At 40.2% G+C, this 24178-nt stretch overlaps 3 protein-coding genes across 4 annotated transcripts; 2 read left to right on the top strand and 1 right to left on the bottom strand.

The window, feature by feature from the left end:
- Nucleotides 1-120: 120 nt before the first annotated feature.
- On the top strand, nucleotides 121-3671 carry dram1 (DNA-damage regulated autophagy modulator 1). Its single transcript, XM_062483287.1, has 7 exons — nucleotides 121-528; nucleotides 1073-1140; nucleotides 1451-1593; nucleotides 1730-1907; nucleotides 2024-2082; nucleotides 2178-2270; nucleotides 2378-3671. Exons 1-7 carry the CDS (start codon nucleotides 398-400, stop codon nucleotides 2423-2425), a joined length of 720 nt encoding a protein of 239 aa, XP_062339271.1. The 5' UTR covers nucleotides 121-397; the 3' UTR covers nucleotides 2426-3671.
- A 274-nt stretch (nucleotides 3672-3945) lies between these two features.
- Nucleotides 3946-5579, bottom strand: washc3 (WASH complex subunit 3). Its single transcript, XM_062483288.1, has 7 exons — nucleotides 5389-5579; nucleotides 4984-5082; nucleotides 4814-4879; nucleotides 4575-4709; nucleotides 4382-4495; nucleotides 4236-4300; nucleotides 3946-4119 (listed from the first exon to the last, which is right to left on the bottom strand). Exons 1-7 carry the CDS (start codon nucleotides 5437-5439, stop codon nucleotides 4026-4028), a joined length of 624 nt encoding a protein of 207 aa, XP_062339272.1. The 5' UTR covers nucleotides 5440-5579; the 3' UTR covers nucleotides 3946-4025.
- A 4043-nt stretch (nucleotides 5580-9622) lies between these two features.
- Nucleotides 9623-22598, top strand: igf1 (insulin-like growth factor 1). 2 transcript variants are annotated; one of them, XM_062482726.1, is made up of 5 exons: nucleotides 9623-9922; nucleotides 11231-11390; nucleotides 17577-17839; nucleotides 18136-18174; nucleotides 19536-22598. In XM_062482726.1, exons 1-5 carry the CDS (start codon nucleotides 9875-9877, stop codon nucleotides 19593-19595), a joined length of 570 nt encoding a protein of 189 aa, XP_062338710.1. In that variant the 5' UTR covers nucleotides 9623-9874; the 3' UTR covers nucleotides 19596-22598. The 2 variants fall into 2 exon arrangements, with proteins under 2 accessions (XP_062338710.1, XP_062338711.1); XM_062482727.1 differs by lacking the exon at nucleotides 18136-18174.
- Nucleotides 22599-24178: the final 1580 nt, after the last annotated feature.

Here is a 24178-nt window from a genome sequence, read left to right as displayed (position 1 = left end):
TCGGAAAAAACTAACATCGCCACCTATCGTCAAGTAAAGACCAAGATCATATGCAAGAGAGAGAGAGAGAGAGAGAGAGAGAGAGAGAGAGATAGAGAGAGAGAGAAAGAGAGAGAGAGAGAGAGAGAGAGAGAGAGAGAGAGAGAGAGAGAGCACAACATGAATGAAATACGCAAAATTACGATTGAGGAAGATGTTACAATTGAAAGGAAGTAGCTTACTTATTCTTGCTTGTACACAAACGTGTGCAGAGATAGCTGTTTCTGTAAGACATGTCGCTAAATAATACAAATTGTAAAAAACACTGAATAACTGTAGGTGTTGGTTAATAATACCACTAACTATTTAATCTTCGCGAGTTTCCAGCTGTAAATTTAACTTTTCTGTATGTATCGACATGCTTTGGTTTATGGAAGGAATGTGCTTTTGGCCATCATTTTTGGTCATCTCGTCCTCAAGCACTTTTATCGTTTCATATGTAATAGCATTGTTTAAACGAGATGTTGATGTATTATTTCCATACATTAGGTAAGTAGGCAAAACTATTTTTTCCCGGTTTATCATTTTCAATCTGAGATATTTGCCTATGTCATCGTTTATAGCCAACTTTGTTTTTCTGAAAATTGTGAATTCTTGCTTTAAGAGAAGGCAGAATTGTTTTGATTTTGAGTTAGCTGTATGGCAAGCCATTTTGTCATTTAACCAATGAATTTTTTATATCAACAATTGTATTTCGGATATATATAACTGACGTTTTCAGGTTTTACAAATGAACGTAAAACACATTCCTACGTTCCTTTGAATCAGTTTCGTTTTCTGTAGTATTTGTAATAGAATGACTGCTAAATGACTAAATGTAAATGTAATAGGCAGGAATCCAGCCTGCGAGCTGCAGCCTACAACTACAACCGTGTCCTTAGATGGCCTCTTTGTCAAATTCTTTCAAGAGGGTTAATGTTTACTTAAGGCCTTCAGACAATGCCCGTGCCTTAAAAATGTATTTGACAAAATACCACAAATTGCAATTAATTATGTACCCCACTGCTAACACCTGACATTTTCCCTCTAAAAGTGATACTGGAGCCAACCCACCGGAGAGCTGCATTTTTGGCTTGATGACAGCAATCACTTCATTTACAGGTGAAAAGAAAGAAAGAGAAAAGGAAAATGTGATGGAAAGTTATTACTGGCCAATAAACTTTTGGGTTTCCCATGGCAAAACGTTTGTCACTCTTCCCCTTTTTCAGAAACTGAAAGCAGAAACTTACAGTTAATCATGAGAGGGGTGTGACATGTTACTATAGTTAGCATCAGATGTTAAAACCAGTTGCATTGTAAGAATACTTACAATTTAAATATTTATCAAATCCATGCAAACTGTTCTAAACATAAAATATGAACCACATAATGTGTATTTAAGACTTAATGCACCATGCTAAATGACCTACAGGTATGGTCACCATGTATGCCAGGTACAAGTTTGTGGAGAAACTAAGTGAGAGGACAAATGGTGTGTCCCCATGTCTGAATAAGACTGCTCTCTGGATAGGAATGCTGTCTTGTCTGGGGATGAGTTTTGTTGCCACTTTTCAGGCAAGTTTCATTGAGTAAGGATTTTGCCTCCTTGAAAGAAGAAATGTTTTCTCAATTTTTAACGATAAAAATTGTCCACGAAAATGATGTTAGCAGCTTGTGAATGACCCCTCTGCTGTGTGATTTGTCTTTTCAGGAAACCACGGTAACAGTAGTTCATGATGCAGGAGCTCTGCTATTCTTTGTGTGTGGTGTGGTGTACACCATACTGCAGTCTGTTATTTCATATTGTGCTCACCCCTATGGATGCTCCACAACCCTTTTCTGCACACGTGTGGCTATTGCCACCATTGCCTTCCTGGCGGCTTTCCCGAGTATCCTTGGAAATAATAATAAATAATGACATTATATATGTATAACAATAAATAATCAAACATGATTTCTAAATTACATTACATAGGCCTACTTTATGTTCTTAACTGTCATCCAGCGATAATTTGCGCTGGTTTTGTGACACAAACCAGTCTGCACAGAAACACAGGGGACAAGGTGTAGTATTAACACATATTTATTCAGTCCTTCAAGGGTAGTCTCTAAGGAGTCTGTTACTATTACCCTTTGTCACTTTGTCTATATCATTCCAGGACTTTGTTTTCCATCTTGTGAGTGCGGCGAGTGAGTGGATTGTGGCCTTCAGTTTTGTCTTCTTCTTCTTCACATACATTCAGGATTTCAAAGTGAGTTTCAAGTGATTGCTTTGTCATAATGAAAGACATATTGGGTATTAATATTGGATAATTAAATATTGGGTGAGTTTTCACTTTTTTCTCTTTTTTTCTTGCAGATGTTTACATTAAAAATTAGGACAGAGTTTGTGGAATATTCATATTAATCATTTGAACTGACAACTTTTTCACATCACATTCTAATCAAAAGTTACTGTATTTTATTACAAAATGTATTTTACTAATCCATGAATCCATGTGCATAGTGTCTTACCTTGAAACTGATAAACATTCTGAGATTGGCACAGTATTACTGTAATACTGTATGACTGACAATTCCTGATGAGCTAAGGCATGGTCAGCAATCAAAACTGACCAGAGCTTACTCTTAATACATGAACCGCTTATTGATCGAAATGTACTTCTATTGTTTGTAGTAAAGTAGAACTTCAAGCTGTCTGAAACAGCCCACTTCCTCTTACCTACAGCCAAGTTAATGATAAAGCAAACACATGATCATTGTGGCAAGTAAGGGTAGGTCAGTTTTGTGGCAGGTAATCACAAGATCAAGTGGACTTGTCAACAGAGACCATAATTTACTGTTCAGCTACAACCAATAATAAAATTTAAAAGAAAATGGACATCATTGTATTTCATAATTTGGTGCTACAGTACTTGCTGACAAAAGCTTGTAGTTATGAGTTTACATATAAAATAGAAAAATAAAATGCACTCCAGTGTAAAATGTGTTAATATTTATTTAAAACATTGCTTAATACAATAATGTCAATAGGCCTACATTTGTAAACAAAGTGCTTTCCAGTTTTTCTGACTGCCTTAAGACACTCATAATCATTTGAAACCAATTCAGCTGTGGCCATACATACACATTTGCTGATGCTTTCATTTACATTTTTAAAATCATATTTTTTGTCATGACACTTGGCCGCATATCAGGTCTGCCAATGTAACTAAAGATCCAAGGCTTGCTGGCTTGCTAGCATATCTGGTCACACAAGGTTAGATCATTATTTTCAATGAAATATGTTTATGTAACTTTCACAATATCATTGATTCACTTTGCAAATAGTGGTGTATAGTTTGATACATTTACCCAACAGTGCAACCATGTTAAAGTATTCTTGACAGCCAAGCCACAATAAGTTATACATTTCAGTGTCTCACTGGATAACATTAGTCACCTACTGTTTAACATGAAATTCCTCATACAGTAGCAGTGGTAGTGTAAGACAGTACCATTTTCAAAATATTAACACAGGCTTTAATTCTCTCTTACACAAACACACAAAAGCATTCAGTACAGACACACTACAAAAAAATCAATGTATGTGGCTGTTAAACAACTTATTGTGGGATTGGAATGTTTTTATAAGCAGGCACATTTGCCCAATGCATCTTAATGAATGGTAAATGATTGCTATGTGATTCTGTTTTGTCTCACTATAAGATTCCTGTCAATAAAAACTCCACAACCCCAATTACCCGAACATTGGAGCTGTATCATTTGAAAATCTCACTCAATCTTTGCTGATGCAGCTACTTAATAATCTGCCTTTTTGTGCGTCTCAAGGTTTCCTTCAAATGATTCAGGCATGAAACTGATGGGACTGGACATTCCTTTCTGCAGTCCTTCCAGTTAGGAACACAAACATCCTGCCATGCATGCACAGCACAGTGCAAAGTCCTGGATCATTAATGACCAGGGAGGGGCGGTCCATAGAGGGGTGTCATGGCGATATGGAGAGATCAGTCGCTGAAAGATGATTCGCTGCCAGAGCCATCATCATCTGGCTCCGCTGTGTTTTTCTTACCACTGTCAGGCACAGGTGCATCTGGTGTGCTGCAATGATAAGGAAGGAAAGAAAAGTGAAAAGGGTCCAAAAAAGGTCTGCCTTTAAATATCACATTCCTACAAATTTAAGTAAAAAAGTACATAAAATGTGCGAGTCGACTCACTCGAGAAGGTTGGGATCCAGTCCTTCCAAAACCATCTTGTTCTTTATTGCCATAACTGGGACACCCTGTCAAAGAAAGTTTTGTTATCTTTTTTTTTTACATTAAATAATTTTCGATTCAGATTGAGTAGGTTCTCAAGGACTTACCACTTGTACCATTTTCAGATAACGGGCATACCGTTGGTCCTTGGCCACAGTGACTACATTCTCTGCCAATTCACCTTTCTGTTCCTGAGCAGGTTCTGGGACATTCTGAGAGATCTGGGACACAGGACATTCATCTTACATACCTATGTGAGAGGTTTTGTGTATGGGAGTGTGTAACTGAAAAAGAAAATACCTCTGCTGGTACTACCGGTAGAGATGAAGGTATCTGAACTTCATTTAGAACAGGTACTAGACCATTGGCCTCTGTCGTTTGCTGTTGACCAACCCCATCCACTCTGACATCTTCCAACCCAGGGATAGAGGATAGCTATGTTTACCGATATAATACACTTCTGTTAGTACACAAGCCTCCTTAACTCGCCATCAGAAACCCTATGAAATGAATATTTTTCTTCAGGCTGGGTGACCCACCTTTGCTTCCAAAATACTGAGGGTTGTTTCAATCTGCTGTATCCGAAGTGAAATGTTGGCAAGTTTCTATACAGGGAGGAGAGGAACATTGTATCTCTCAGTAGGCTAATGTCCAAGAAAACAGAAAGAGGCCACGGAGAACATGCTGAGCTGAGTGAACATAGGCCTACCTCTTCACAAACAACCGAAAAGCGATTGAGGAATCGGACTGTGTGGACAATAAACTGGTTGAGATAGGCAACGACTCTCCTCTGCTGAATTGCTGGGACCTGGATGGAATATAATGTAAGTTGGGTAAGTATTCAGTCAAACACATTTAGTAAGAAAAAGACAACATGTCTGATAAGCAAGATATGTGTCCCCGTTTATGATTACCGTTAGCCTATAATGGACTGAACTTCCACGGTTTAAAGTAGCCTGTTTAAATTTAGAGCATAGGGTAACCACCACGGCAGGAGTTTTGCTTTTGGAGCGATTCTGTACATGGAAACTCCGTGCATTGTAGTTACCCTGATTTACAAATCGTGCATACCTTATGTGTCTTAGTTTTAGTTTATTAATTCGCAAGGACTAACCTTAGTCAAATCGATTCCAGATCCCACAATAGGTAGTCCGTCTTCGTCCATGTTTAATCTCAGTCAGTCTATTGGCTAGATGTTTTAGATGTAAAAACAACTTGTGTATATAGCTTATAGATAAAAACAAATAGCTCTCCAAAGGGATGTTTCATGTGACTACACTGTGACCAAATGTACACGTCAGACACAGACTCTCTCCTTTTCCGGGTTCACGAGCCAATGAGGTGCTCTGTTATTTTCCGCATTCGCATTTGATGAATTTCTCAAACTAAACACAAGGTGGCAGTAGAGTAGAAGTGGTCAAAATGTCGTAAGGTTGAGAAGGATGAGACTGCTGTTCCGAGAGTGCCTGCATGAGGGCGTTTCGGACCGCTCTTTCAGAAGGTTTTTATCGTGGCGTTGTTGTTAGTAGATACACAGAGTTCCACATAATGTACATGATAGGCTACGTAGCCTATCTAAATGAGTTTCTCAGATTCTATAGAATGTCAATGTGTTAGCATTCATTTTGCACAAGTTAAATCAAATTGGAGAAAAAACTCAAGCAAGGGACTCAATCAATCAATTGGTTATTATGTTCTGTTTTTTTGGGGAAAGGAAACCCGCAAAATTACAAAGTGCAAAGGACCATACATATCTGGAGACTAAATATCAATAATATACCATTCTAAAGACTAAACTGACGCGAAGAAACCAAAATCTGCTGTTTTTAACGATGACCTCTTTATGAACTAAAAAAAACAAACATATTTTTCTCAATCTGAATCCACCCAAAGCCCAGTCACTTTAACCTGATCACTGAATGTTTCAGTTTGTTGATACATTGATCATAAACAATTCTAAAAGCCCAACTCATGCCAACTCAACATTGCTCAGAACCAGCAACACAAAGTTGTGCCCCACTTTCATCAACAAAGCTATCATGTTAGAGAATCAAAGTTGACCTGAGTCAGACCCTACTCAGATAGTGTTGGGAGCGGATCACTGTTCTTTTAAACTAGCAGCATATTGATTTATATGGAGCTGTAATTGTTTCAGTGTGTCCTGGATGACTCCCCCATAATTGAGGCCTGGCAAACCCCTTTCTCCTTGACATGGTCGGTGCCAGGGAGCGGGCAAAGGAGTACCACGCCCACTATCCTCCGCCAACCAGGCAGCAAGCAGTAGATTGTTACCCCCGAATAACCCTCTCTTCCTCCCAGTGTGGGGAATAAGCTGCTCTGTCAGAGCTCTCATACATGATTCACACATCCCCATTGCTCTGCTCTTGAATAATTACCATGCTGATGATGATGATGATAATGATTAAATTCTTCTGAAATGGCTTTTCAAGCATGGGTTGTTTTTTTGTCATTCATTGTCACTATGGGAATTGATGAAGCCAGGGTTGTAAAATGTGGTGTAATGGCATTGTTTACTACCTCCATACATGTGTCCATTTGTCTTTGGAAAGTTTAAACATATGTTTTGTGCTCATACAAATGCTTGTGTCTACACACTAAACCACTTTGGTTAAAAAAGATAGTGATAATAACCTTCAGACACTTGGCTAACTCTGCATTTTCCTAGAATCTAATGAGTTCATCAATCAGACACAGAAAGTTAAACTATCATAGAACTGTATTTGAATTAGGAATGTCATCACCAACAGGCACCATCGTGGAATTTATTTCCTTTTCCACTAAAACACGCTTACCCCTACATGTTGCCATGGCAACGTGTAGTATCAGAAGAGGCATTCCCTTTTCCGCCTAAGCTATGACACACTTAACTTTTTCCATGTTGACCAATAGGATAAGTCCCTGCAAAAGCACCTTAAAAAGACATCAATACTGCACTCTTTAATTTAACAGAAAACTGTTAAAACTGTAAAAAGGTGGACTGTAGGAAAAAACCCTCACATAATTCCCTCTCTCCCTAGCATGCAATATTTAACCTTGTTTTATATTTTTATGCAACAGATATTGTGGTTTCATAACTCCAACTAATCAGAGTGAGAGAAATTAATGTAATCAGTGGGAGGAGGAATATGAAGTCTTGATAGAAGTGGACTGTATATATGTGTCCTCGGGTGAACTCCTCTGTGTACCCAGACACATTTCTTGCCTGAAGTCCCCTCCTTCCTGGGTACCAGTTCTGCTCTCTACACACCTCTCCACTCGCTTACACTTTTGTACACACAGTGGTGAATGCCTTTGACGCTGTGTGTAAAATAGCTCTCTTTCAGGAACTTTCAGTGCTGAATCTCTCTCCTCTCTTCACATTGATTAGTATGCTACTCCATTGTCCTCACCTCTGGCCTGACATGGGCATGTTTGGGAGGTTGGGCCAGACAGAGGATGCTGTCAGCCCTTCCTTTTCCCCTGGAAGCCCTGGGAGTGAAAACAAGCCTTTAGCTGGTCAATGAGTTCACTGGGGTGGGTGGTGCCTAGGGGGTGTGTGTGGGGGGGAGGAGGGAGTGGTTTGGACAGACAGACAAAGAGAGAGAGAGCAAGATAGAGAGGGCAAAGAAAGAGAGAGAAACAGAAAGAGAGAGAGCAGGAGAAAGAGGGAATAAGGGAGAGAGAAGGGAGGGGGAAGAGGGGGCTGGCAAGGAGACAGCCCTGAGTGCTGCATATTAGAGGGGGAGAAGAGGGAAGGTCAGCACAATGCATCAGCAGAGAGTTCCATCAATAGTACAGCAGCAGTGACGACAGCAACACCCACCACTGTGATAATACACTGATATCATTGACAACTTTCTCCAACAAAAGACCAAGGGTCAAGGTCTAACACATTTTAAGACATTATATTTAAACTATAAAATGCCAGAGCTTTCTTTTCCTTGCATCAGGGACTCTAACCCTGATTCTATCAAGGTCACCCTCTGGTTTTCAAAGCGGCTCTGTCTTTCATCAGAAGAGCATCATCATATTCCATGCTCCTGACAGTGAAACAATCCACCTGGGACTTGAAATAGAGACATAGAGAGCACATCCTGCCTCTTCTGTGCCAGTCAGCAAGTCAGAGATTATGATGTCAAATGTTTGAAAGAGAGAGAGCCACTAAGGTTATGCAGTGACCGGCTTCAGAATGAACCCAATCTCCTTAGAACTGTAAGCTACATATTCAACCCTAGCAGACAAGAGGATTTGAAATGGGGTGAGGACATGTTCTTAGTTATCTGGGCTTGAAACCAAGGAATTATTGCACTGCTATTAGTCATAGGTAACAAAAAAAGACTGTTTCACATGCTTCTGTGTGACATTATTTGAAGTGATTCAATTTATAAAACAATTTTTCAATTGGACATGAATGAATAAATCAATTAAGTTGCTCTGTCCAATAAACAACTAACCTGTGCGCTTTGACATTAGTGCTACTACTTTAGATGTTTCCTTACAAGTAACATATTTGGTTCAATGTAGATCTGACCTTGTTTGTGCAGTGCACTTATAACTGTGTCTTAGCTATGTGATGATGTCCTTCTTCATGATTGGGTCAGCACTGATCTCCTGTTTAGTCACTGAATCATTGTTGTTTCTTCTTTGTTTGCTAAAATGAACTCTCCTTAAGCCCTGGCACAATTATGCAGTGGTCTTCAAAACATACTGCCCCTAGCTGGAAGCATATTTGCAATACAATGAATCTTCAAAGTAATGCAAAATGTATTGTCTTATATATCTGAAGTCCACATTGTGGTTCCATTTGTGGGCTGTCAAGTCACAGTGTCAGTCTTAAAATGAGTCTGATAAAGTCTGATTAAATGGAATTAAGTTCAAGTCGAGGTGTCATATTGCCGAGAGATATTAGCATAGTCTATATAAAGCATGAAGCAATGAATAAAGTGGTGTATCTGTTCATCCATTTTGATTTGTGGGTTATCTTATTCTAATGAGGACAACGATTAATCACAATGAAAACATTAATTCATTTATAACTGTTTAATTTGGATATTGGAAGGTTACAGGTGAATTAATATGAATGCAAGGCATTTCATGGCGAAAGCACCCCAAATTACGCACGGGCGCGCAGTGAACAAAATAATGCTATTTTCAAAACCTTCAACAATTAATTCAGATTTCTTCACCCAACAGTTTTTGATGGCGCGGGTGGAACTGTGGTGCTTGATCTTGACTTGAACTACCAACCAAGTCTTAAAGAGATCAAAATTCAATCCCGTTCTAAGAAAAAGAGAAATGACGTTATTTGAATATGTGCCCAAAATCCTTAATGAATAACTTAGAACGAGGAGAAGGCAAATGCTGCCCCAGCTGTTTCCTGTTGAAAATGTCTGTGTAATGTAGATAAATGTGAGGGATTTTCTCTCTAAATCCGTCTCCTGTTCGCTAAATCTCACTTCTCCAAAACGAGCCTGCGCAATGGAACAAAGTCGGAATATTGAGATGTGACATTGCCTGCATCTCATCCTCTTTCTCGCTGTTTTTAATGACTTCAAACAAGTTCATTTTTGCTGGGCTTTGTCGTGCGGAGACCCGTGGGGATGTCTAGCGGTCATTCCTCCAAGTGGCATTTATGTGATGTCTTCAAGGTAACTTATCTGATTTAATTTGACACCAGATTGTCACTTTGGTCATTCAGTTATTACATTTTTGCAGAAAGTAACCGGATTTATGTTCAGATTAATATTACAAATCAATAAAAATATTCGTTCTAGTATTGCCTATGATTTAGGATTTGATACTGTAAAAATGTTACGCATTAATGCTTTTCAGAATTGATCAGGAAAAATAAATGTATTTAAATGCATGCGCTGGAGAGCATCCCCAATTGTTTTCAAATAGAAATATAGGAATTCCCCCCCTCTACTTTAATTGACTTTCTGGGGATCTCCTGATAGACTATCTACGTGCATGAGTTAGCACACTCCTTGGATATGAATGCTTTTCCAGAATCATCATTATGTTTGCGCAGTGCGCTCCGGTGTCGTTTTCATAATCATAAACCCTTATGCAGCGTTACTCAACTTTCAGTGTATTTCTCCTGACTCTGCATTGATTCTGATAATGACCAATAATTAAAAAAAAAAAAACTTTAAAGGGGATGACTTAAAAAGTCTTAAAAGCGCTATTTGGGAACGGAGACTATGTGGTAAGAGCTTGATGTAGATGGATCCTGTGTTTATTCTCTTTATTATGTATATTTGGCCCACTTAGCTTCCTCTGCTGGGTTTGGCGGGATAGCCGTTTTCCATCTCATATTTGGATAGGCAAGATCCGGGGCTCATAAACCATAGTTTTTTGTGCTAAAACTAAGAGCTAGTAAAGCGCGTTACAATATTGCTGTCAGTGTGCTAATGAACAATTTCAAAGACAGAATTTGGCACAAATCATTTTTGTTGCGCATGTTGATGCTGAGTCCAGGTATTATCCAATATCAGATGTTATGGCAAGTAGCCTTTAGTCAACTATCTTGGACGAGACTGTGGGCAAAGTGTGACTGCATGGTCCGAACTGAAATGCATCCCTCTACTCAAGACAGGGCGCGTGCCGGTCACAGCGCATCCTTTAAACGAAGGCTTTTATTTACACGATGGATGATTTAAGATACAACTAATATTTTTTCGCCCAAACGGAGGCATAGCTAGTGACACGCAAATATGTTTTTATTGAAGTCTTATTTAGTTTGGCCCATACGTTGTCACAATTTGTCCTGGCGTATTGACACCTGTTCCCTCACCTTCGGTTTGGCATCTGTTAGTGCTAGGCTGTATAAGGTAGCGTACAGCCTTTAAACTACTTTGGTTTTGAATGTGGAATTATCTTTAGATGCCATGTGACCAACCTGCTACGCCGTCGTTCTAACCAACTAAATGCTTCATTCTTCCCATTGTGCGCAGTGTGCGATGTGCTGTATCTCCTGTACCCACACCCTCTCACTACTGCTGTGCGTCGTAGCCCTGATTCCGGCGGCAACAGGGGCAGGGCCAGAGACCCTGTGTGGGGCGGAGCTGGTCGACACGCTGCAGTTTGTATGTGGAGACAGAGGCTTTTATTTCAGTAAGTGCATCTTTTACTTATTAATAAAGGATAGCGGCTTCTATCCCATTGCTTTTATGCGCACCTCATGAATAAATAAAGAGCATATTCTTCATGTTTCCTTTACTTTCTGATATAGACCCCCCCCCCCGCTTCTCGCGGGTTCTGTCTTGGTTTCTTAACTCCTATTAAACAATTCAAATTATATTATCAGAGAAGACAGCAGTATATATCCAAGCTTAGTTGTCTTAAATACTGATTGGAATGTGCTTACGACCTATTTCAATATAGTATGGCATGGTGCCCAGTTCTTGACGCAGAAATGAGATAGTATGGGTGTAACAGAGAGGTAAATGACGTGCAGAATGATGCTTAACAGGAATATAGTATATTTTTCTCATGGCAAATCGCAGCTCCTTCCAAGAAGAAAAGGACTAAGTGGAATTTGGCTCCATATCTATAAGAAAGAGGAGGGAAAAACTCCATGTTGCAGTGAACTTCTTTCCACAGAGAGAGAGAGAGAGAGAGAGAGAGAAAGAGAGAGAGAGAGAGGGGGGGGGGGGGGCGGGGGGGAGGGGGGAGAGAGAGAGAGAGAGAGCACAGCTATCCAAAGAAAACCCCACAATAAGAATCCAGGATTTAAATCTTTTGTTTCCATTAGAGACACAAAAGCCAGAGCAAGATGACTAAAATGGAGCTGCTGATGCAAGGTGCTGTGTGCTCTCCCTCAATGATAGCAATGCTGCTGCATACCCTGGTTCCCCTCTTTGGGAGAACTGGAACTACAGACCCAGAGTGGGTTCTCTGGCATCATGTGCTGACTTGGCACTAGCAAACACTGTAGCCTATGTCAAGCCCACACTTACCAGTTCTCAAATGCTGAACAACTGTGGTGTTTTTATGTGGACAGCTATCATCTTCCCATTGTGCAGCAATGTGCACAGACATGTCCATCTTCTTGTCAATCACATTTTATACCACTGACTGTTTGTTCTATAAAAGGGTGACAGTTGAGAACATAGACGCACGTAACATGAGTGATGACTTTGTGTAAAGGTAATGAAATATTTAAGATGTGTAAAGATTTTGATGAGGTGTGATGGTGTCAGAGTGATTTGATGAGGTGAGACTGAATGGATTTAATATGGAATGGGAGTATTAAATTGATTCTTTTTTCTCTTTTATAGTTTTTTTAATATCACATAGTCTATATATAAATGTTTAACAGTAGGCCGCCACTCAACGTGTGGTTGATGAACTGAATGCTGGACAATGGCAAAGGAACTAACCTGTTTGCCCTCTAAATCCCCAGACCTCAACTGACCTGTTCTGTGACTCTGTAAATGAGTTCATGGAGGTTTGGGCCTTGACGGCATTACCCTATACTGAGCAGTCACAGAACTGCAAATTGTCCATCCATCAATGCCACAGTCGCTTGTGTTTCAGAAAGGAGGGCATTTCTTGCACACTATCCTTTTTCAAGAAGACGATGAGCTATGTGTACCAGGGTGCTGGTTGTGGAAAATAGGCCTCTCTCCTGCTGTCAGATGGAAACACATCCAAAACGATGACTCTTTAGGTGAGATATCTGGAGAATCCATTTTGGTTCAGCACTGGGGAGTGTGACAGCTGGGCCCAGCCTGAACTCTTACCCTCCAGTCTGCCTATGTTGAACTTGGCAAACCCCAGGGTGATGATGTGTCGTCAGAGGGTGTTGCAGTGACACTGGGCTCTCTGTGGTGAGAGTCAGTGCCAATCCACCTTACCTCGTGTCACTTGTAAAGTAGCTGCACTTGCATTTCAAGACTTCAGATTTCATTACCCTGACAAGAATGTGAAATACTACTCGGTGGAAATTTTGTATTTTTATATATATCTACCTTTTTTTATGTAGTGTGGTCTCCAAAAAGAGGGAAAAAAATACATAACTATAGTCAGTTTTTCCAATTATTAGCCTGACCTAGAAATCTTCAGTTGTGTTTGTAATGCCTTAGCAGGCAGAATCATGAGTTGCGTGGAAGAGGATATGTAGATAGGCATTCCATGAATTATATACTGGGGTCTCTTGGCCAGGGACATTGTCTTCATTGCCCTAAAGTGACATCAATTTCCTGCTGAAATGCATCCTGGGATACATACCCAATCTCAGACAAAGAGAAGATTTATGATATAAAAATGTTTTATAAATGCCTCAAGGCATTTATTTTAGGGCTGTGTCATCCTCTACCAGCAGGATGTGAAATGAACAAGGAATGAAGAGGTGGGTAGTAAATTGCTTTTAAGCAAGCATAGATGAGACTTTCTTAGCCTTTGTCTCCTTCTGTTATACTTGAAGCAGCTGGAGCCAAGAGTGTTAGAACGTGTAAACAGCACATCAGCTACATGCACGCACGCACACACACACACACACAGCTAGGCCTTGTCCTTGAGCAGCAGGGGATTACAGGGATTACAGGATGATCAGGATGCCCCCCCCCGCCCTACGCCCAGTTTTACTCTGGACCTGAACACACAGCGGAAGGCACTCAGCATTAAAGAAAGGCCTCCTGTGTCCACTTCATCACGGAAAAAAAGGTGTCGTTTTCCAACGAGGGATGAAATAAAAACTCTGACCCTGTCTGAATTACTACTCAGCTGAACAAAGAGGCACCACATGAAAAGAACAGGCATGGAGCCTCTGCATTCAGGCTCAAGGTGTTTTGAGTACTCCTGGGGTGCTGCAATGTACATCATACTTAACCTTAATAACTCAATTTAAATGTCACTCAATTTATATGTCATATAGCTTTACATTTATCCATCCATATACCTATAACCCTATCTCTGACCTGCAATGAGGCCAGCAAATGTAAGCTAGACCCTGGTAAAATGTTCAAATCTGTCTACTCAGAGCTTGCCAAGTACTTGTCATGTCATTCTCTGTAGAAACATCAGCGGCATCTTGCATGTCCTGTCCCCCGGGAGTGTGGCTCACTACTTAGAGACAGATCATGTAGGCCTGTGCCTTTCAATACTCCGGTTTAATTGCGTAACAAAAGAAGACGAAGCTCAGTTGAAAATGAGAAGAAAAATTTAGTTTGGCTATAAACGCTTTGTGGTACCAGTGATAAAGAGCTAGTTTCCAGGTCTATAGCAGTTTTCGTAGTCCCAGTCCAGCCATAAACTCCCTGACACTCTGCAGGCAGTGCGCTGCACTGACCAAGAATCCACCGTTTTTTATTGACCACGGCGAGGCCTTAAAACTGCGATCCTTGCTGTGCCACTCTGGAAGGGGGGAATCCAGCAGTCTCTTTCCAGCGCTACTCCTTTGAGGAATGCTTGCTATGTCTCCAGCAGAGACACTGACTCAACTTCCCAAGTAGCCAGATGGCGGGTCGACCTCACCATGACTTTTCTCACTTGTCCGTCAGGCAAAGAATGACTTGTTAAAAATAATATTAACTGTTGATTATGTTTATCACTATCAGAGGCATTGGGTTGGAGATGTCGTCACTAAGTTGGGAGGCTGTCATGTCTCTAACCCAGTATGTCTGTTAATGTGTGTGGATTTTTGCATGCATCTCTTCAAGCAGCCATAGCACCTATTATTAGCACTACTTGTATTGATCTAAATGCCAATCGTCAATCAAGTGTGACATGATGCAGGAACTCACTATTCCTTACACCACCAGTTGTCCCTCGAGTCATTACATACTATACATATCTGTGAGATGGCACAAAAAGGGAGTAGGTCTTCTCCCTTCCCCCCACCCCATGATGGAGGCGTGGATCATAGCAAACAACATCAAAACAAAATTGTTCCCTAATCTGTCGTGACTGCCTACTACGAGACACAAACAAAAGAAGTGTCCACTAATCTGACCTGAATGTCAGCGAACAAACTAAAAAACAATGGCTTTCCAAATGGATCCCCCCTTAAACTGGCCATCTTTGAGGCTCAGCCTGACAGGAAAGGTTGTTTTCCCTATTTGTTTACCACAGCTCACAGACAAAAACTCTGTTTATGGGGATTACAGTGATCCCTTCAAAATACGGCATAGAAACTATTTAACCTGATTATTCAGCTTTTTAATACTTGCTTCAGCTGATTATTCTGCACGTTAAAAACTGTGCCAGCTGATTTTTCTCTCCTCTCCCGCTGTTTGTTCAGCAGGGTTATAGGGCTATTTTGAGAATAATAGCGGATGTTAATTTGTGAGGCTTTATTTGAAGGAATTGGAAAACAGTCCAAAGAACTACGCACAGTCGACTTCTGGCTTGCAGCAACCTGTCTGCTTGCAAGATCACAAGCTAAGGCTCAGCGTCATGTCTCTCTCCCAGAGGTGCTTGTTAGACAACAAGAACCATGATTAAGAAGGCAATTCATAGTAGACTGTATTATTCAAACCATGATCCAGACCAGAGGGGAGAATAAGACACCTCTTTGTTAGACTTTCAAATGTAAGATATAGCACTAGTCCTAGATAACTTTAATAACTTCTCTACTGAACAACATACAGCACAACTCCTTCCCTCATTCCCTCCTTCCTTTCCTTCTCTCTCACTCTGTTCCCTCCATCATCCTATGGTACACTGTGCCCAGGGACCTGAGATGCTGCATGGCTTTCTGAATGGGACCTCCTCTCTATCCAAAACAACATTGTCAGGATAAGGCAGGCAAAGAGAAGAAGTTAATGTACTTTGTCAGCACTGGCAGGCTTCTGAGCCAAGTGCTATTAACTCTGAGAGGGAAAGGCATTTCCTCCTTGTAAATGCCACATTAAATTATTATTATTTCATTTGGTAACAGGGAAAAGCCTAGCAGGGCTATATTGCCCAGGGTGACGTGGGAATTTTAAATGGAGAGTGGGATATTTTATAAAGGCCACTGATAGAACGTGGGTTTTGGAGAAAAGTAGCTGTTGACATTCAGGTGTGCAACGTGACATTCTCCTCCTTCCATCATACTGGGAACATGGAGGTTAAAGGTTAAAACAGAAGTGCTGAGATTGGGAAGATGGTAAGCAATACTGAAGGACAGCAGACTTCCAAGGAATGTAATTTGGGCCATCTTGTGGCCCTCGAGAACACCTACGGTATGAAGCTGGGTGTTGTGCCCATCTACTGTGTGATATCCAGAGATAGACTGGCTCCCGGAAAGTCAGCAAGTGAAGCCTTTCTGTATATCCAGATGAAAATGTGAATGAAAAGTGGAAGCTTAGCCAACAGGGGGCGGGAATTCGGGCCCGCCTGGTTGCTGAGGGCTGATTGGGCCCACCTGGCTTGAGGTTTGGCCTTGCTTGCAGGGCCTCAGGGTAAAAGACACCAGGTCTGAAATGGCCAAACGTGATATTCTCAACATTTGGGTGACGGTGACCCCCTTTTACTGGGAAACATCTGCCAAAAAAGGTCCACTTGGAGCAATGTGATACCCTGTAAATTTTACACTGAAGAAATCCATGTCATTAACGCTGTCCATATATCAGAATAATCAGACCCAAGACCTGGCTGTTAGCACTCAGCTATTACAGGCTCCAGAGCCTGGCTGCAAGCCATAAGTTGTTACAGCTTTGTGATTAATTATTCTCATAGATATAAGACCTTGGAGAAAAACCTGCTCTATAAAAGTTGGGCTACATCCAACATCTAAATGTCTGCCTGTAAGCCCATTGGCTTTTTCTAAAGCACCTGTACAGGGAGGTCTGTGTGTTGTTTTTTGTCCTCATACAAGCTACACATCAGGTGAAAAGACGGAAGGTATTGGTCATCAGTGCAGTTGAAACATGTAACAGGAGGAATATTTAAAACCCTAACAGCAGCGGTAGATGTAGGTGGGGTGATGGCATACGCACTGTGTATGTGATATAAGAAAGTACACCACCCAAATGAAGTTTGTATCAAACGCTTAACCACAACTCTGCCCATAACCAAATTCAGTGTCCTGTGAATGAATTCTATATAGAATTGGCTTGCACTGTCAATTTGTCTTATTCAGCAACATCATACATACTGAAATGGAGACCCAGTGCTAAGAGGTTATGTCATCCTTTGTATTGACCTCTACTGCCTCCTTTTGATGTATGTGCAAATAAATCTGAACTCATTAGTGACATGGATATCCTGACAATAGGTCCCAAACAGCAAGATGTTGCTATCTACTCTGTTCCACTTTGAGGCACGGTGACAGAATAATGACATAGATTCTATTCTATTCTCTCTCCTTCCCAGATAAACCGGCAGGCTATGGGCCCAGTGCTCGGCGGTCACATAACCGTGGCATTGTGGACGAGTGCTGCTTCCGGAGCTGTGAGCTACGGCGGCTGGAGATGTACTGTGCACCTGCCAAGCCTGACAAGGCAGCTCGCTCTGTCCGTGCACAACGCCACACAGACATGCCGAGAACACCTAAGGTTAGTACCCCAGGGCACAAAGTGGACAAGAGCACAGAGCGTAGGACAGCACAGCACCCAGACAAGACTAAAAGCAAGAAGGTGAGCACAGCGCCAAACCGATATACACCAAAACAAAGGTCGTAGTTGACAACAGTCAGGGACGCATAAAAAGAATGCATAGAGGTGGCTTGCGAGGCTTTAACATTGGTCCATTATGTCATATCCCACAACAGCTTCAGAAAATGATAGTAGTTGACTTGGTTCAAAATGCAATTCATTTGAATGTACCCTTCAAATATTTTAGAAGATTGATCTTCCATTGATGGGCAGTAAACTGCCTGTTACACAATAGGAAGCAAATCTATCACATCTAAATTGCTTTATTGTCCCCACAGAAACCTATATCTGGGCATAGTAGTCACCCTTCTTGCAAGGTATGTCACTCCCTGAACTTGTGATGGGACTTGATGTAAGCCACAGCATGGTGTGAATGGGCCATGATAGGCCATATTTAAAGCATGCTTGTGATTAACACTTGGATCATTTGGATCTGTTACATCATTTGCATGAAATATTTTGTTATTTATTAAGTATGGGACCACCTTACGTAAAGATATACCTACAATATAATAATTGCCATATTCTGAAGTAGAATGTAAAAATGATGAACACACAGGTTAAAATAATATTTACGTATAAAGTAAAGTAAATATGAAATAAAACAAACAAGTTTGATTATTAATTTTGAACATCCCTCAACAAAGTTCAGATCGCAGACACGGTGATATCCTTAGTAATGCTAATCCTGATTCCTCTTGCAACACCATCATATTGGCATTGATGGACACGACAATTTAAAGTCAACACAACAAAAGTAGCTATCATCACACATATATTCCCATCTTAAATCTACACCTTATACTCTTGTGGTAAAGGTGTAGTCTTGGAGGAATTACGTCGTGAAGTTCAGTTCACTGCATTCCATGGTAAACGCCTGCTCCTTTGTTGAAAGGCCCGCTAAGGAAATAGTGAGGAAGAGAACTAGTGACTGAAGTCAGGTAGTCTAGGAAGATCTTTTGAAGGTCAGTTGTAAACATCAGAAAGCAATACAATGCAGAGTAGAGGGGGTCGCCCCCCTATTCTTTCCCTTGTGTGGCTTGATGGTGTCAAGAAGGGCTGATGGTGTACTTGTGATATGGTTGGAAGAGACACCCACATTCTCAACTATGAGTTTGTGAGAGGGAAGATTATGCAAGTGTGTATCAATCACTTTACAAAGCCAGTGCAACATATAGAGTCTGTTAAAATAGAGACACTCATCACTAAACCAATAAGTGCTAGACTGAATTTTTAACTGGTCCCAAAATAGGAAACAGTGAGGACAAGATGTAGGGATTTTGATTTCTAGCTTCCAACCTGTGTCCCAGTGTTATACTTTCTCTGTACTCTTCCATTAGTAAAGAAGGACTAAGTGGTTTTTGTGGTAGACCTGCAGGCACTCTCCCTCCCAGGGCATATTCTGCTCTTACTGTACATCATGTGCTGAAATCCCAGCCTCTGGTTTTAACAGGTTGGTATGTGCATGGTCCAAGAATAAGGCATACAGTACACATTGAAATAGCAGCAGACACAACGTCAGTCCAAGGCTTGTGGAATGTGGCAGCAGAATGTACAAAACCTGTCCATTACATTTCAGAGGGTAGGATTTATTTAGTAGGGAAGGATTTATGACCCCAAGAGTTTTCTTACTTTTCCATTGCTTAACTGAATTTGTTTTCTTCTTTGTTTTCTTTAGGAGGTCCATCAGAAAAACTCAAGTCGAGGAAACACAGGAGGCAGAAACTACAGAATGTAGGGGACCGCAGACGGGCCGATGGTGCATAGGGAGGGGAGAAGGGTGTGGCCTTACCTGGTACCCCTATGGAATGGTTCACTGTAAAACAAAACAAAAAAATCAAAATGGAGAAATGGTACAATAAGCTCTCTGTTTGATATAAACCTGACATTTTAAGTGCTGGGCTATGTGAGAGGTGTCCTGATTATTTAATACACCCCACCCACTGCACCATTTCATATAAGTATGAACTCTCTATGTCAAATCAATGTAACAGACTAGTTTAGCTGCTGAGAAACATACCAGATCTTATTATTCCTCCATGTGTAAGTAGTGCTCCATTGCTGCTGGAATGGTCTGACATTTTTGGGGCAACAACCAGTCGGAGAGCAGCTAACAGAGGTCGCTTCGTTGGGATGTTCTCATTTCCTGATCTCTGAAGAGTTGAATCTTACACTGAGAGGTTTGGCCATGTTAGGTAAGATCAAGCTTCTGTATTCAAGATTGATAGAGTGATTCCATTTTATTGGAGTGTCATGCATTTGTCAGAAGAAGACACTGTTTCACAATTTAAGGTACTGAATAACTAAGGTTTAGAGATGGAATCCCATATTCACACATAATATTCATCGATTAGACAGTCAAAGAAATCGGAGGAGAGCTTTAGGTCTCCTAGAAAAGGGATGGCCTAAATCTGATTCATTATCATACATGACTAACAGAGGGAAAATAATAGTTTGATTGAGAAAGAAAATGCAGTACCACATGAAGTTGATCACAGGTGAAAGAGTCACATGTAAGTCATATTTCAAGTTGAGAGAAAACACTTTAAAATAATAATGCTATTCTAAAATGTAGATGTTTGATTAGAAAGAGATTCCCTGTGTCAAATACATGGTATTGTCAAAACCTGGGGCCAATACAGAGGACAGAGAGGCCAAAGAATAGCCACTAAAAGGAGGATCAATGATTAATTTTAATAGGTCTACAGTCTTTCATTTTGTTAGCTTAGGGGGACAGGGACCTTGGCTACTTTTCTAACAATTTGGACTGCATGTTTTTTTTATTAAAAAAGAAAGACAAGAAGTCAATGACCTCCAAACCAAAGTACACTCAAATCAAATATGCATATACACATATACACAAACACATACACAAAAATCTTCAGGCTTCAAATGCTGTCACACATCCTCAATCCCAGTTTCTCTTTTTCACATTCAGACCATGTTACTGTATAATAAATCAGAGCTCTTCTACTAAGAGCAAGGTTCACACACACTGGCTCCATCAAAACCCTGTTCTGAGAAGTCCTGTGGTTGTCCCAGGACTGCAAGGAAGGGCTGCTTACACAATCCTCCATGTGGATGATAGTCCAGTCCCATTCTAGTAACCAGTTTAGACAGCGTATCTCTGGCACTGCCTTCTCTGTCTGTGTATAATCAACCAATACTCCCATTTATGTTATCCTATGCATTCTTCCTCTATCATTTTACATGATGGTTTCATATAGCAAAACCGTATTTAAAAAATCCTATCCACTGTTTAATGGTGCTATTTTGTAGTTTGTTACTTGCAAGGGTTTGGCTGAAAAAAAGAAAACAAAGCGTGAGATGGAAAAGCTTCTTGTTGGAGGTCTTCCCTTTTGCACAGCCTTGTGGCCACCATTTAATAGTGTTTTTATTTTTAAGCTATTTCAATAAGGTAGTAGTGTAAGCGAGCAAATGTATTTGTGTGAAATCTGTGAATGCATGGAAAATATCATGTTGTGGTCCCAAGAAGGTAAACGCTATTTTTTCTACTGTTTTTAAATTATTGTTGTTACTCAACATGGATCCCTATGCCAAATGACTTGACAAAAAGTACTGTGAACTGTGATCTTCCAATAATGTTAAGGTGTTATAAGTCATAGTGTACTTTTGTCTGTCATGAAATGTGTGTACATGAACTTCATTCATCTGAAAGCCCGGGTTATTGACTATTGCAAACACATGAGTAGGTATGAGTATGAGTAAGGCAGAGATTCATTCAGAGTCATTTTATTTTTAATTATATCCATGTCCTCGATTAGTGACAGTGAATCATACCATGAAACAAATGCTATTCCTAGTGTCCATATAATGGGTGTGTATTTGGTCATACATTAACTGGGATCAAATGCTCAATGTAAAGTTTAACTGAATTTTCTGACCCTTGACTCCAATCAACATATTCTATGTATGGATGCCTCTCCCATTTTTACCAATGAAGATGCATGTTGTTTTAGACAAGGGCTGAGTTGTTGCTGTGGTCAGCCAATGATTGTCCTCCTTAGTCATATCACCAGACTATGATACCAAAGACCTTTTGATTAAAACACAGCCTCACTTGCTTCAATACAGCTTAGTAATTATCTACAAACTATCTATGAACGGTGTCAACTAAACCGTTGACCAATTCAATACTTTTTAATCAATTATAAGCCATCACTATTCATTGAAGTTAGCTCCATCACATACATTTTTCAGCAATGCTAAAGCTGCTTAAGTTGACAACCTCAGTCATTCATTTAGACATGAACAAGTCTGTTCTCTGAAACAAAGCTGAAGATGCAGTTATGTGAGGCTGAATGCAAAGTTGAGAGATATCTTTTTGGCATCTTTAGAGGCAGACATTTATAAAACTACAATCAAAACTCTTGTGACTGAGATTAATGTCTCTGCCTTTGGTCCTCCAGTAAAATCATGAAAATATAATTTAATAGATTTGTGTTACAATTTACATGGCTGATGTTTTAAATGAGAGAAAAGTCATTGATATTTTCCCAAGAGAATACAATTCTCCTAATTACAATTGGAAACCACAATGTTACTTTAGTAAGCTCTTCAGTACAACACAGTATTGTCATAGGACTTTAAAGCTCACTATTAAAAAAAAACAGTTTGATTAAAGTGCTGTTATTCTGGCACTCGATTGATTGCCTTCTGTAGGAAAATGTTTAAATACTGACAGATTGTTCACCATTCCTGCTGAATAAACCACTTGTCAACATTATTACGCTGACTGGACATTTATTTACTGACTGCTTGATGCTGGATGATAGAACCGAATTGTCCAAGTGAAATGCTTCTATTCTATATCAAATCTTACAAGCACACCATCAGCACTATTACATAATATTACACTATTGGTATTGCTATCTACCAATGAGACAACACTGTAGGAGAAAGCTAGTGGATACAGGCATGGACTACTGGATGAGAACAAAGGAGACTTGTCTCTGAGCATGTGCAAATTCTATAAAGGAGGATAACTGTCAGATGTACAGTATATCAGCCCATAAATTAGATTGGAAATCTTTTCACCAGTCTGAAACTAAACACACTCTCCATGACAAAGTGATACTTCCTACAAAATGGCATGTTCTGCCAAAGAAAACAGAGTTGGTGTGGGTGTACCGAGGGTAGAGCTGCATGTTCAGGTCTTTGGAGGACGAACACAGTGACAGGACAAAGCTTTCAGTTACTGTCAGCACTTTTTAATGAATATATAGCGGAACAATCAAGTCATTTTCACTGATAAATTGGCCGCCTGGCTGGCGTTCAGCAAGACCTTACAGTTTGAAATGTGGAGTAGGGGGCTGGCAGGCGTCTGGTCCAACTATCGTGGATGGTATTTCACCCCACCAAACCTCCTAATACAGGATCAGTTATCAGTCCAAGATAGTCAAATTGCTGTGTGCAAGCTACACAGATTAAGTTCAAATAAATCTTCAAGTAACCCCTGATAAATTGCTTGCTGATGCTGGATGACCTGAGTTCTTCAGTCCATTGTGGCTACCTAAAAAATCGTGACGCTTGCAAATCGATACCAAATACCTATGTTCATGAATTTCCAAATGTGACAACAAAACAAATTGATGAGGTATAATTTTGTATTCTATAGCTTAACATTCAACTGAATTATTGTAGAGAAACAGAGACAGCTTCTCAATTAATTTTTAGCTCACAGAATTGAGTGCACCTCAGGACACAGATTTTGGACCCAGCCCTGACATTGAATCTCTTCCCCCACTACTTACATACCCTATTGACTTTAGAATGGACTTGTGGTTTATTCCAATACAAGCTTCAGTTTTCTCTTCTTTTTGTTTTGTGTGGCAAACAGATCCTCTTCATTCATTTCTAACACAGGCTATGAACATTTATTTTATACTCCATTAGTCTTTCAGTCACACTGTTCTACCCACCTGGACAAATTTCCATTATCTTTGGCTTAGGGGCTCTGGACATAGGTATCATAATCATTGGTCAAATGCTCAGTTGTGATTGGAAAAGTAGCCCTAAATGGCCATCATAAAGAAACCCTTATCCCACATGCACTCTAAATGCCTTTAATTCACTGTAAGAACGAGCAAGCAGGCAGGTATATGATATGCCCATCCATGCCCACTCATGATTCTGTAGAGGGTTAAATATTGGCCAAACAACCAAAACTAATTCCCTTATGGTTGAAAGGAAGATGGGAAACTGAACAGTGTATTAGCATGGACCAAATAATGCCAATACCAATGGAATTACAGTTATTTGACTCTATGGGTTAAATCAGAGCAAGAATGGTCAAAGTAA

Source organism: Osmerus eperlanus, chromosome 17, assembly GCF_963692335.1.
Source record: "Osmerus eperlanus chromosome 17, fOsmEpe2.1, whole genome shotgun sequence".
NCBI classification, from domain to species: domain Eukaryota; kingdom Metazoa; phylum Chordata; class Actinopteri; order Osmeriformes; family Osmeridae; genus Osmerus; species Osmerus eperlanus.
This window is presented reverse-complemented; position numbering and strand designations above follow the sequence as displayed.

Excerpts from the sequence above, each read along its gene's own strand:
- dram1 (XM_062483287.1), top strand. The coding sequence starts at position 398 with ATGCTTTGGTTTATGGAAGGAATGTGCTTTTGGCCATCATTTTTGGTC. Across the intron at positions 1,141-1,450 it reads AGCAATCACTTCATTTACAG|GTATGGTCACCATGTATGCC; the intron begins GTGAAAAGAAAG and ends AATGACCTACAG. Across the intron at positions 1,908-2,023 it reads CTTCCTGGCGGCTTTCCCGA|CGATAATTTGCGCTGGTTTT; the intron begins GTATCCTTGGAA and ends ACTGTCATCCAG.
- washc3 (XM_062483288.1), bottom strand. The coding sequence starts at position 5,439 with ATGGACGAAGACGGACTACCTATTGTGGGATCTGGAATCGATTTGACT. Across the intron at positions 4,880-4,983 it reads TTTCGGTTGTTTGTGAAGAG|AAACTTGCCAACATTTCACT; the intron begins GTAGGCCTATGT and ends CTCCCTGTATAG. Across the intron at positions 4,496-4,574 it reads TACCGGTAGTACCAGCAGAG|ATCTCTCAGAATGTCCCAGA; the intron begins GTATTTTCTTTT and ends CCTGTGTCCCAG.
- igf1 (XM_062482726.1), top strand. The coding sequence starts at position 9,875 with ATGTCTAGCGGTCATTCCTCCAAGTGGCATTTATGTGATGTCTTCAAG. Across the intron at positions 9,923-11,230 it reads ATTTATGTGATGTCTTCAAG|TGTGCGATGTGCTGTATCTC; the intron begins GTAACTTATCTG and ends CATTGTGCGCAG. Across the intron at positions 11,391-17,576 it reads AGACAGAGGCTTTTATTTCA|ATAAACCGGCAGGCTATGGG; the intron begins GTAAGTGCATCT and ends TCTCCTTCCCAG.